This window comes from Uloborus diversus, chromosome 8 (genome assembly GCF_026930045.1).
Source record: "Uloborus diversus isolate 005 chromosome 8, Udiv.v.3.1, whole genome shotgun sequence".
NCBI lineage: Eukaryota > Metazoa > Arthropoda > Arachnida > Araneae > Uloboridae > Uloborus > Uloborus diversus.
This window is the reverse complement of record NC_072738.1, coordinates 137,490,585-137,503,234: the sequence shown is the minus strand read 5'-3', so window position 1 is coordinate 137,503,234 and position 12,650 is coordinate 137,490,585. Positions and strand designations below refer to the sequence as shown.

The 12,650-nt window shown below is 35.1% G+C and overlaps 1 protein-coding gene across 1 annotated transcript; it reads left to right on the top strand.

Moving 5' to 3' along the window:
* Positions 1 to 7,135: 7,135 nt before the first annotated feature.
* LOC129228622 (uncharacterized) lies at positions 7,136 to 12,300 on the top strand. Its single transcript, XM_054863304.1, has 2 exons — positions 7,136 to 7,605; positions 9,480 to 12,300. Exons 1-2 carry the CDS (start codon positions 7,136 to 7,138, stop codon positions 12,298 to 12,300), a joined length of 3,291 nt encoding a protein of 1,096 aa, XP_054719279.1.
* The last annotated feature ends 350 nt before the right edge of the window (positions 12,301 to 12,650 follow it).

The following is a 12,650-nucleotide window of genomic DNA, read 5'->3' as shown; positions in this document are numbered from 1 at the left end:
GAAATTATCAGTAAGGTTTGGGATTTTTTTCCACAGTTTATTGAAAATTAAGTATATAGCTCGTTTTAAAGTACTTATCATTAATTTTCAAGCATCAGAATTAACGGATTGTCTCTGACGAATTAAGATATATACGTTAAACAACGAACTGTCACATCCTTCCAAGTTTTCCTCTTTCATGCCACTCCTGGAAGAAAAATTAATGTTTGAAGATATAATACCTTCGGGAAGCATTGAAATGTCAAAGTGTGTGTAAATAAAAGAATTTCATAGAATTTCTGCTCCAACTCAATTCATCGAAAAAATGTTTTGGAAGCGGAGAAACTTTTCGAATGCAAATTCTCGGCGTCAAAGTAAATATTTGTTTCAAATAAGGGGGATATCTCTTGCTCTTCTTTGAATAACATTAAATTTTCATGGAATGGCAACAGAAGCATAAATTACGTACAGAAAGAAAGTTTGTTGTATTTCACATAAAACAAAGAATTGAGCAATATAATAGGATTTAAGAAAATGATAAAATATGGTAAAAATTTCATTAATGTGTCTTTAAATTCTTGTTACCGTTCAGAAAACAATTACTGCAATTAAACATACAAAGACCAACTAACTAATCAATGGATTAAGAGTGATGTTTCTATTTAGAATAAAATACATAAAATTAAATATTTTTCTTAAATTTTATTATTTTATTAATTAGTAAAAATACTACTCATTTTTTTGCTTACATACTCATACCTACTCAGTTTTTATTAGAATTGTGAAAGAGCAGATGTGTTTGATTGTTTTTTCTTAATTCTCGGTAAAGTTTATAAATGCACCAATTAATCGACAGTTATAGGTAATCGACAATAATCCCCTACTTTACAGATTATTTTTATTTAACTAATTTTTACTGATTAATCGGTTAATTTTTTAATACTTAAAACTACTTTAAGTATGCACAAAAATAGAAGCCATGCTGATTCAATTCGTAAACTATAAATAAAGTATATTTTCTGCAATACAAGGAATAATGTATAAAACGTTATAAATTAATAATACCAATAACAAAATGTAGAATTGAGAAAATGTGAATCATTAATTTGTAAAAATATTTTTCGAATGAATGCGTTTTTTTTTCTTCTAAAAGTATGACTTAATGAGATCGTTACCCGTTTGCCCGTTCCAATTCTAACCCAAAACGTGTGAGGGAATACTTATTCAAACTTATTTTTTGCTATTCGGTTCCTTTATTCAATGTTTATGCATGGATTTACGAGACATATATTTTTATCATTTTTTTTAAAAACCACTACCTTTTTCAATGGATACAAATTTTAATATCATTAAATGTATTTTGATTTGTTTTCATTTTATGAGCACGTAAAGAAACGTAATATTTATAGTTTAATTTTTTAATTGCATATTGATATCAGTACTTCCATCATATGAGGCAGTGAGATGCAAAGGGATGTACGTGGATTTAAGTTTTGAGTAAGACACATTTAAATTTCATATCCAAGGTTCATTGATTTTTTTTTTCTAAATCATGCTGTGTAGAAGCTCCTACCAAAGCTACTAGTGTCACCTCTTGCCTTAAAACAGGGGAAAAGGATCTCCTACCATTTGTATTGATTATCTCCAAATTTTTAATTTTGACCCTTGCATCGCTTTGCTTCTCACTGCCTCATATATAAAATGTCGCGCATGTGACAATACTTTTCTCGATACCCTACCTTTAGCATTGTTCTTCAAAATTGCCATTGAATTTTTTCGAAGTTAAATATCCTGTATTAAATGAATACTAATAGTAAAATGGTGGGCCGTGGTAGCCTGATCGGTAGGGCATTGGGCCGGAGGGTCTCGGGTTCGATCCTCACTGGTCGAAGACCCACCGTCGTCATTAATTGTGACTGGGCGACGATAAATATGCTCGTGGTCACAATGTCCTCCAAGTGAAACGATACCTCTGGGGGTGCTAGACCAGAAAGTTATTCGGCCTCTGGCCTGGTTCAAAATTATCGAACTGTCCGTAGATGGTGCTGCCATCTATCGTGTTGTCTGTGCCAAATCGAACTTCCACCTAGAAATAGGCGCTCGATTAAACGGAAGCCGTAACTCCTCTGCCTTTAAATCGAGTAGCATTGCTGCTCGGGTTCCCGAGTGGCATATGTAACAAAAACAGTAAAATGGTCGATGCTAAACGAAAAGGATCTGCTGGATATTGGAATTTTCAAATCAAGTTAACAACAGACTGTAATTTTACCAACAATAACATGCAAATTGGTTTACAGAAGTGGGACAAAATTTTGAAACTTTCAGTTTTTAAGAAAGGTTGGGAAAACGGAGGAAAAAAATCCTTGTTCGCAGAAATTGACTAATTCTGATAGCCAAAATTGTAATTAAAAATAATGTTGTTGGAAAAATTATAGTATTAAAAATCATAATATTTGCAGTTGATCGGCAGTCAATGAACCGGAACCATCTGATGTTCTTTTGAAGATTAATCGATAATCAGTAATCGGCCAATTAGTTTAGCGGTGCATCCATATTAAAGGTTTAAAGAAAAAAAAACATGAAAGAAGGCTCAAAGTATTGTTACTCAGTTTACGAGTAATAAAGGCTTTGAAACAAAGAAAGTGAATCAGTTAAATATCTAAAACCTGATTATTTTCAAAGTCCATGAAGTTTCAAATGTCAAAATTCCGACTTGCTTGCAGTCAGCCTTGAAATTAATTTGTTAATTTATTAAAAACCAACGGTACCGGCACGGCCTTGCACGTGGTAAAAAAGTCCGATACAGGTAACTTCTGTTATGCGCGGGGTAGTAATTTCCTTTTTCGAGAACTCGGACATATTTTCGGTAGATTTGAAAAATTTCCACCTATGATTACCAGTAAATTAGTCTCTTTTACGTAAACAGCATTATTTTTAACGAGAAAAATGCAAAAGAAAAGAAAACATGTTAGCATTTAAAGTGTGACTCAATATTGTTGGTGCTCGAAGAAAGTGTCAAAGACATTAAATTTGTAGGAAATGTGAAGGGCAGTAAACGCGATCAGCAAATCAATACTTAAAAAATGTGCTCCTCATCTGGCAGGTTGGCTCTAGTTTTCATTTGAAATGTATTTATTTTTGGAAGCCAAAAATGCTGCTTCATGTAAAAAAAACATGTTTCTCCAACACTTGATTATAGTTAACACATGCTTTTCTTGTTTTCAACTGGTTTTGATTTGGACTCGTCCAAGGGTTAGTGAAAACAATCGTGAGCTACACTGCATTTATGTACGCTTGTCAATGAATTTGGCACTTACTTTTTGGCTTCAAATTTAACTAAACAGCGCCAAGTTGTCGTCAAATGCTATCCAATTAATGACATCACTTCTGTCTCATTACTCCTGTGATTTCAGTACCACTACAAAGCGGTAGCGTACAACTAGACTCCATAGAGACCCCCTATTCAACCTTCTATAGCATACCTTCTGTTAGTTGCGAGATATACATTTGCACATGCATCCAAATACGCATATATACATCAGATGTCATAAATTAACGCATGATACTTTACAAAGCAAAAACAAGTGAAACTTTTTTTATTCAAAGCATTTCCTTTGAAGAATTAAAGTTTAGTAAAATACATAAAAATAATTAGTTTTCAAGACATCGATTGTCATCTCAAAAACTGGTTGTAAATGAATAGACATTAAGAATAAAATATGCGGAACCAAATGTTTGTAAGATACCTTAAGAAAAACGATTTTAATTAAAAGAACCGTTTTAAAGAAAGAATCCAACAAAGCATCATGGAACTATCATAAATCGTTTTTCATTGACAAAGCAATTAGCGTAAGTGCTCTTTATATCTGATCGCACATAAAAATGTCTTCAGAAATATTAACGGACTTTTTTTCAAATTACCTGGATTTAAAACATTGGAGTGTATAATAAATGGCAGCTTAGTAATTGGCATACCTTTTTTGATTTTTGCTCACGCAAATTGAAAGCTAATTTTAAATACTTACATTCTCTAAAAGGGATCAATATTGACACTCATAAACAGGGGGTTTAAAAAATCTTTCACAAAAAAAAAAAAAAAAAAAAAAAAAAAACACTGTTTGGGGTTTTAAATGATTCTTTTTCAGTTTGTTGATAAGATCTAGATGATACAGTGGAGTTTCGAGAACCCGATATTTTATAATCAGGCCGAATCCAGAAAATTGGGCTACATTCTGGAAGAACGAAAAAAAACCTACGCCAAAGAACCTGATCCGCGCATTTAGATAACTCGTCAGTTTCACAAACTCAGCGATTTTTTGATCCATATGAATCGATTATTTCAGAAAGGGCGTAAGTCCTACGGGAATCTATTGGACTTACGCCCTTTCTGAAATAATCAATTCATAAGGTCGCATTTGCGACGATCACCAACATCGACTCATTGCAACAAGATTTCTAGTAGCACCATATTAAGAAATTCTATGAACTGGTAGTTAAAGAAATCCGTTGAAATTATATTAATACGAAAAAAAAAAAAAGAGATGATTTTACAAGTGTGCCCAAAAAGGTTCCTATTCCGTTCTCCAATGCGTCACCAGGTTTTAATTTGGCAAGTATCCTTAGTGGGTGACGCCCGGAAGAGATTCAGAACCCTGTTTAGTAAGGCTTCTATATAAGGGGAGCTGACTTATCCGACATTTTGGTTCAAAAACTGTCGGGCGAAAAAAATAGTATTTGTACAAAAGCATCATGCAGAAAACTGGTGTTCAAGCTTTAGATGTGTTGCCTGATTGATGTTTGATTATTTTATTCTGTATATGAAGAAGATTTGATTAAAACAAATTAAAAACAAATAAGCTGTGAAAATGAGGTTTATTACAGTAAACATTTCCCGATACATTTTCGTTGAAATTGTGAACTAAGTTATCTCTCTAGATTCACCTTAAGTGACATTTTACTCAACTTAACATCAATTGTTTTACGACATAGCACCCAACGAATATTATAACGTATTTATAAATACTTGAAACGAGATTAGATCCTATATTGTCTTGGAGCCAAAATGTCGGATAAGCCAGCCTGTCCTTTTCAAGGGGCTGTACATTTCAGTACCTTTTCTTTTTAATAGAGAAAACTTGGAACACATTTTATTGCTCATTCACATTAAGAGGAAAACTTTTTCTGAGTAAATTTTTTCTTTAAACGTATTTCCAATGTGTTCTGGGAACTTGCAGTGTAACATTCAACAGCTATACATTACTCATTTTTAAGATGCTAAATGATACATAAATTCAATTTTCCCTGTTTGTTGTACTTAAAAAAAAAAAAAAAAAAAAACTGAAATGTGAAACCGTTGAGAACTTACAACTTTGGATCAGATGGTATTCCTTTCGAATCCTTTGTGATACAACTTGAAATGTACGCTGAAAAATGTAATGTGTCGAAAGATTTTGTACTCACTGAATCGAAAATGCAATTTGACAGCTTCTCAACTCAAGAACGTTATCCAAGGTGGATAAGGTTTCCGTCATAGCCGAATATCTTTCTTCTGATGCAACTTAAAAGGAGACAGCGAGAAATTTGAAAATGAATAGACCCCCTGGTGGAATAAAGAAAAGATAGCAATGTGTTCTAAACCGGTTGCGTATAAATTGAATGTTCTACAAAAATCAAAAGTTTGGAGAAAGTAAAGTAAAACGTTTTTGTTGTCAAAAGTTGGGCAACCGACATCGCGAAAAATTTATGAAAGTTTACTTTTAGTCGAATAGTCGGTCTCACTACAATTTCTTTTTAAATGCTTATAAGAACAAAATTTAGCACACAATAGAATGTATTCATGATATGGTTAGATTGAAAGAAAAAAATGTTAGCGGAAAATAATGGGCAGTTGATTGGCCTAATTTTTGCGAGCAAAACATTTGACAAAAACATGAAAGTTTCACGTTAAAATTCAATAACATTGCTAAAATGAACCTGGAATATATCTGGTGAATTTAAAAACCTTCCCAATAAAAGCCAGTCATGTTTATGCAATAAATCGGGAACATTACAAGAAAACTTATACACGTTGATTGTAATATTTTGCCACCTTTGTGATTTACCAGGAAGCATATAAGCTACCTTTACTCCTGTTCGGGCATAGGAAAATTTCAGGCTTTCTCATTGGCTTATTCGAGTGTCAATCAAAGCTTCAAAGCTGTGACGCCACTGTAATGTTGCTAGTCGTCTTTCGCAGTGTGTTTCTTGTTTGTAATCTGCTAAATACGAATAAGCATTTGCAAATGAGATCTTTAATTGAATGTTGCTGACAAAAACAACACTCTTATTTCCAATCAATTTCATCCTTTTCAAAACAAATGAAAGCTGCCTTTGAGAAACTATGCTTCGAAATAAAAATAGGTGGCGCCATCTTTAAGCAAAAATGCATGTTTTACGACAACGTTTTAATTTAAATTGAAGTTATTGTTTGCTCCTACCGTCAACAGAGGGCGCCACAAGTAAAGATACTTTAAAAAATATGTTTTTGTGTAGTCGTTGGCGGAAATGTGATGTGAGTCTGTCTGGAATCGAAGAAGATGGTTAATGTTTGGTGGTGTAAATAAATCGAATAAATCTAGAAAAAAAACCCTGAAAAGGAGTCATCTATTGCGTTTAGCATTTTTAGAGTGCAAGTTGGTGAGTTATTAAACTTAGCTTTCCAGGAAAAAGGGTAAGCCAATCATTTTACTATTAAATGAACTTACAAATCAAAACATGGAGGCACCTGCGAGATTTGTTTAGTAATTGTTGATGTATGCATCATAAATCGAGTTAAATTCAGTAGATCATATCCTGAAAAGTAGAATGTTTATTATTCTTACTAGAATCGAAAACGGTAATGATCTTATATAATCGAAACTAGATGTATTCTGAAAATGAAATTCGTCTGAAAGAATTCTTAATCTTTTGATGTGTTTATTGTTCTATTATTTGAGTCCAGAGATGTATGTCAATTATTTCAAAAAATATTTTTTATTTGTGAATTCGAAATGCAAGAAATCTGAATTAGTAAATTCGAAGATTTTGTTTATTATTCTGAGTGACTGTATATTTATAGTAACTAATTCTGAAAAGCTGTATTTGAGTTGTATAGTTGCATTGGGTTATTATTTAAAAGATGGCTCCTACTAAAGAAAAAAGTAAAATACCATTAGTGTTCCAAACTCAGATAAAAGAAATCAAAAGGTATTCTGAAAGTGTTGATAATGTAATAGAGTCTAATAATATTCAGAAAGTTCTTGCCTCTAAAGGTAATGTATTAAAATGTCTAGAAAGATTAGAAGACAATTATTATGAGTTTTCTGTTTTGGAAAACTTTGTGGAAGATGTGGAATATGAAAACTTTACTAATTCTAAAGATTTGGCTGATTTGACATTGGAAAATATTGAGTCATATTTGACTAGTATTAATAGCAAGCTGCAATTCGAAGAAGATAAATCGAGAGTGAATGCTTATTCTAACATAAATCTTCCTAAATATGATCTTCCACAATTCGCAGGTGATTTCAACTCTTGGTTGAGTTTTAAATCTATATTCTCTAGTTCAATTGATTCTAATGAATCTTTAACAGATATTCAAAAACTGCAGTATTTACAAAATACTGTCACTTCATATGCTTCTAGATTAATAAAAGGATTCGCAATAACTCATGAAAATTATAAACAAGCATGGTAAACACTGTTGAATCGGTATGATAATCAGAGAGAATTGGCATTTTCCCAATGCAAAAAGTTCTTCTCTCTAAAAAATGTTAAGCCTACTTCAGAATCAATTTGGGCCATGATAGACATTTGTAATGAAGTACTCAGAAATTTTAAAACATTAGGATTAGAATGCAATCAATTGGTAGAACTTCTATTAGTATTTTCTCTTCAAGATAAGTTGGAAGATTCTATCAAAGTCAAATGGGAATTAACCCTTGAAGATAAAGATTTTCCTTCATTAAATAAGTTTCTTTCATTTCTTGAAAAGCAAGCCAGAAGTCTTCAAGGTATCAAAATTACACCACTCAACGAAAAATCAAATAAAGTAACTCACAAGCCTTATTCCCTTAAAACTACTGTAGAGTCAGATGACTCATGTAAACTTTGTTCTTCATCTCATTCATTACATAAATGTGAGAGGTTTTTAAAGATGAATATAAATAATTGCTGGAATTTTGTTAAAAAGTCAAAGTTATGCTTTAATTGTCTGCGAGGGAATCATAATGTTTCATCATGTAAATTTACAACTTCATGTCGTGCTTGCAGACAAAGGCATCACACCGTACTTCACCAGTTCCAAAGTAGTCCTAAAGAAATCCCTGTTTGTAATTCAAATCAGAATCTAGCTGTTACTAGTGACCAGAATGTAGTTCAGCCATTGGCTACATCTCAGGAACAGTTTTGCCTTGCAGGACAAATACATGATTCCAATTCAATTTTGCTCTCTACAGCCATTGTTAGAGTTAAGAATAGTCAAGGACAATATGTAAACTGTCGAGCCTTGATTGATGGCGGGTCTCAGACCTCTCTAATTACAGAATCATTCTCAAAAACTTTAAACCTTCCGTTTTATGAGTCAAAAAATACTATTTTGGGCTTAGATAACAAAGTTGCTGCTTATGCTACTAAACGAGTAGAACTTCAACTTTCTCCTCATTTTAGTCAGGATATCTTTGCCGTAAATGCTCTAGTAGTAAAGGAACTCGCCTGTAATTTGCCTAACTTCATAGTTTCGAAATTCAATTGGCCTCACATTAATGGACTTCAGTTAGCTGATCCTTCGTTTTTTATTAGTCGTCCTGTCGATATGATTCTGGGAGCTGATATATTCTTTGATTTAATTTAGTATGGAAAAATATCTGGGACTAAAAATCAACCATCTGCTCTAAACTCCAGGTTAGGCTGGTTGCTTTCTGGCAAAGTTTCGACAGCCTGTCAGAGCGAAAGGAAGGTCATGTCTTTAGTCAATTGCCATGCATTGCTCGACTTACAAAATCAAATAGCTAAGTTCTGGGAAGTTGAGTCAATTCCAGATGCCAGTAACCTCTCAGAAGAAGATCAAGAAGTCGAAAAATTCTACCTCGACCACACAAGGAGAAATCAGGATGATAGATATGTTGTAAGTCTTCCTTTCAAAAACGACAATGCATTGGGTGATTCTAAAGCCCAAGCCAAGAGACGATTCTTCTCGTTTTAGAAGCGCCTTCAGAGTTTAGAGATAGATATGTAAAATTCATGCAAGATTATGAACATCTGGGCCATATGCAACTTGTCCCGAATTCAGAGCTTTCGAAACCATCTTCTAAGTGTTTTTATTTACCCCATTTTGGAGTTGTTAGGGAACAGAGCGAGACTACAAAGTTACGAGTAGTCTTTGATGCTTCTGCCAAAATTGATTCGAAATTATCCTTAAATGACGTTCTTTATATAGGTCTCAAGTTACAAAATGAACTATTTAATATTCTGTTAAAATTCAGATGTCACAGGATTGCTTTAACAGGCGATATAGAGAAGATGATTAGGCAAATTCTAGTTACTGAAGATGATGTAGACTTTCAACGAATATTCTGGAGGGAGAGACCTGAAGAACCGTTAAAAGAGTATCGATTACTCACTGTAACTTGCGGGACAGCTTGTGCCCCGTATCTGTCCATTAGAACAATTCAGCAGCTAGCTCAAGAAGAAATCAAGCAATTTCCAGAGGCATCCAAAGTTGCTCTAGAGGACTTCTATGTAGATGATCTTCTAACAGGAACAAATTCGAAAGAGGATACCAAGAAATTAGTAAGTCAAGTAATCGAACTCATGAAGAAAGGAGGTTTCCCGATTCGAAAATGGGCGTCCAATGAATCATCTGTGTTGGAATCATTACCACCAGAATTACGAAGTTCTTCGGGATCTCTGCACATAGAAGAGGATCATTTGATGAAAATCTTGAGAAACGTATGGAATTCAAAGGAAGATACATTCAGAATCAAAATAAGTCCACCAAATGATGTTAGGCCAACTAAACGGCACCTCTTATCCACCATCGCCAAGATTTATGATCCTTTGGGGTTCCTGTCACCAACGACAATTCAGTTGAAGATCCTGATGCAAGATATCTGGAGAGAAAACATCTCTTGTGATGATCCGGTCACAGACTGCATTTCCGAATCATTGACCCAATTCAAGAATCAAATGAAACATCTGGCAGAGATTCAGATTCCAAGATACCTTTCAGGAGATGCTACAGCAAAGCGAGTTCTTCTTATAGGTTTTTGTGATGCTTCCCAGCGTGCATACGCTGCTGTTTTCTACTTAAGAGCTGAGCTGGTTACCGGAAAGGTCCATGTTTCAATGATAACATCTAAGACAAGGGTAGCTCCTGTAAAATCGATTACTTTGCCCAGACTTGAACTTTTGGCAGCTCTGCTTCTTTCTGAACTCTACGTTGTTGTGTTAGAATCTCTGAGAAAGGTAATTCAAATCGATAAGTCATTTCTTTTCTCAGACTCCCAAATTATTTTGGATTGGTTAAAATCGTCTCCCAGCAGATGGAAAATCTTTGTTGCCAATCGTATCTCAAAAATTCAAAAAACGACTTCTGAAGCATCCTGGCATCATGTGAAGAGTCAAGAAAATCCTGCCGATTGTGCCTCACGAGGTATTGCAGCTTCCAAGCTAAAAGTTCATAAACTGTGGTGGTCTGGGCCACAGTGGCTAAGTCAGGATTCTTTACACTTTCCATCAATTGATTTGTCGACTTCCTCTGAAGAAGACGTGAAATGTGAGGAGAAGTCATCCACCGTTCTTACTAATGTCTCAACATCAAGTCAAGGCAGCTATTTTTTGGAAATCATAGCTAAGTATTCATCACTCTCACGTTTAATCCGAGTCATAGCTATGTGTAAAAGATTCATCAACAATTGCAGATCATCTAGAGTTACTGGTGTGCTAACATCAATAGAGGTAGATGATGCTACCAAGATTGTTATTCAAACTGTACAAGAATCACAGTTTCATTCCGAAATTCAACTCTTAAAGAAGAGCCATCCTCTTCCCAACAGCAGCAAGCTTCTGCCTCTAGGAATTTTTCTGGACACAGATGGAATAATCAAAGTTGGAGGAAGATTAAAAAATTCGAGCCTGAGTCCAATTCAAAAACACCCAATCCTCCTTCCTAAGAGCCGTCACCTCACTAATCTGGTCATTCAGTATTTTCATCATATCAATTTGCACAGTGGACCTCAACTTACCTTATGCTGCATTCGACAGAAATTCTGGATTCCTTCTGGCAGAGGAGTAGTCGGAAGACTTTTATCCAAGTGCCAAACCTGCCTTCGCTTCAGAACTAAATCGGGTGAGCAGCTCATGGGGAATTTGCCTGCAAATAGGTTCAGTGCTGGCAGAGCGTTTTTAAACGTTGGCATCGACTTTGGAGGACCATTCATCACCAAACCCAATGTTCCTCGAAGCAAAGTAAAATTAAAATCCTACCTAGCACTCTGCATTTGCATGGCAACAAAGGATGTGTACCTTGAGGTTGTTTCGGACCTCTCAACAGATGCCTTTTTGGCAGCATTCCGGCGCTTCATATCCAGTCGAGGAAAATCAACCAACATGTTTTCCGACAATGCAACTAACTTCAAAGGAGACTCTTCATATTTAAAAGAACAGTTCAAGCTAATCAAATCTGTTGAAGTGCAGAACCTTGTAACTCAAGAATCCATTGCATGGCACTTCACACCTCCCACGGCAGCTCACGTCGGCGGACTCTGGGAAGCTGGCATCAAGTCGACCAAGCAGCTTCTAATTAAAACAATGAAATCAGCTGTTCTGAACTTTGAAGAGCTTGTGACATTGGTAACGCAGATTGAAGCATGCTTAAACTCAAGGCCTCTAACTCCTCTGTCTAATGACCCTCAAGACTTGCAACCTCTTACGCCAGGACATTTCTTGATTGGTGCTCCAATGGCTTCTTTTCCTGAACAGGTCCCTTCACAACCAGCGTGCTTAAGGAAGAGATGGAATTTAATTCAACATCTCCGAGGTCAGTTCTGGAGGAGGTGGCACCTGGAGTACCTAAATCAATTACAACAAAGAACCAAGTGGAAGAAACCAAGACGAAACCTGAAAGTCAACGATATGGTCCTTGTGAAGGAGGACAATCTCCCACCTCTGCAATGGAGCCTAGGCAGAGTTGTTCAAGTATTTCCAGGAGACGATGGTGCTGTTCGAGTCGTGGATGTCAAGACCCAACGAGGACAATTCAGACGCCCTATTACCAAGTGTTGCCTACTGCCAACGGAAGACTGAACTGATAGTCCAGGCGGGGGAGTATGTTTGCTCCTACCGTCAACAGAGGGCGCCACAAATAAAGAGACTTTAAAAAATATGTTTTCGTTTTTGTGTATTCGTTGGCGGAAATGTGATGTGAGTTTGTCTGGAATCGAAGAAGATGGTTAATGTTTGGTGGTGTAAATAAATCGAATAAATCTAGAAAAAACCCCTGAAAAGGAGTCATCTATTGCGTTTAGCATTTTCAGAGTGCAAGTTGGTGAGTTATTAAACTTAGCTTTCCAGGAAAAAGGGTAAGCCAATCATTTTACTATTAAATGAACTTACAAATCAAAACAGTTATTTTTAAAGTAATTCTCATGGGAAAT

Coding starts and splice junctions, on each gene's coding strand:
- LOC129228622 (XM_054863304.1), top strand. CDS start 7,136: ATGGCTCCTACTAAAGAAAAAAGTAAAATACCATTAGTGTTCCAAACT. Junction 7,606..9,479: donor ACAGATATTCAAAAACTGCA/GTATTTACAAAA, acceptor GTTAAAATTCAG/ATGTCACAGGATTGCTTTAA.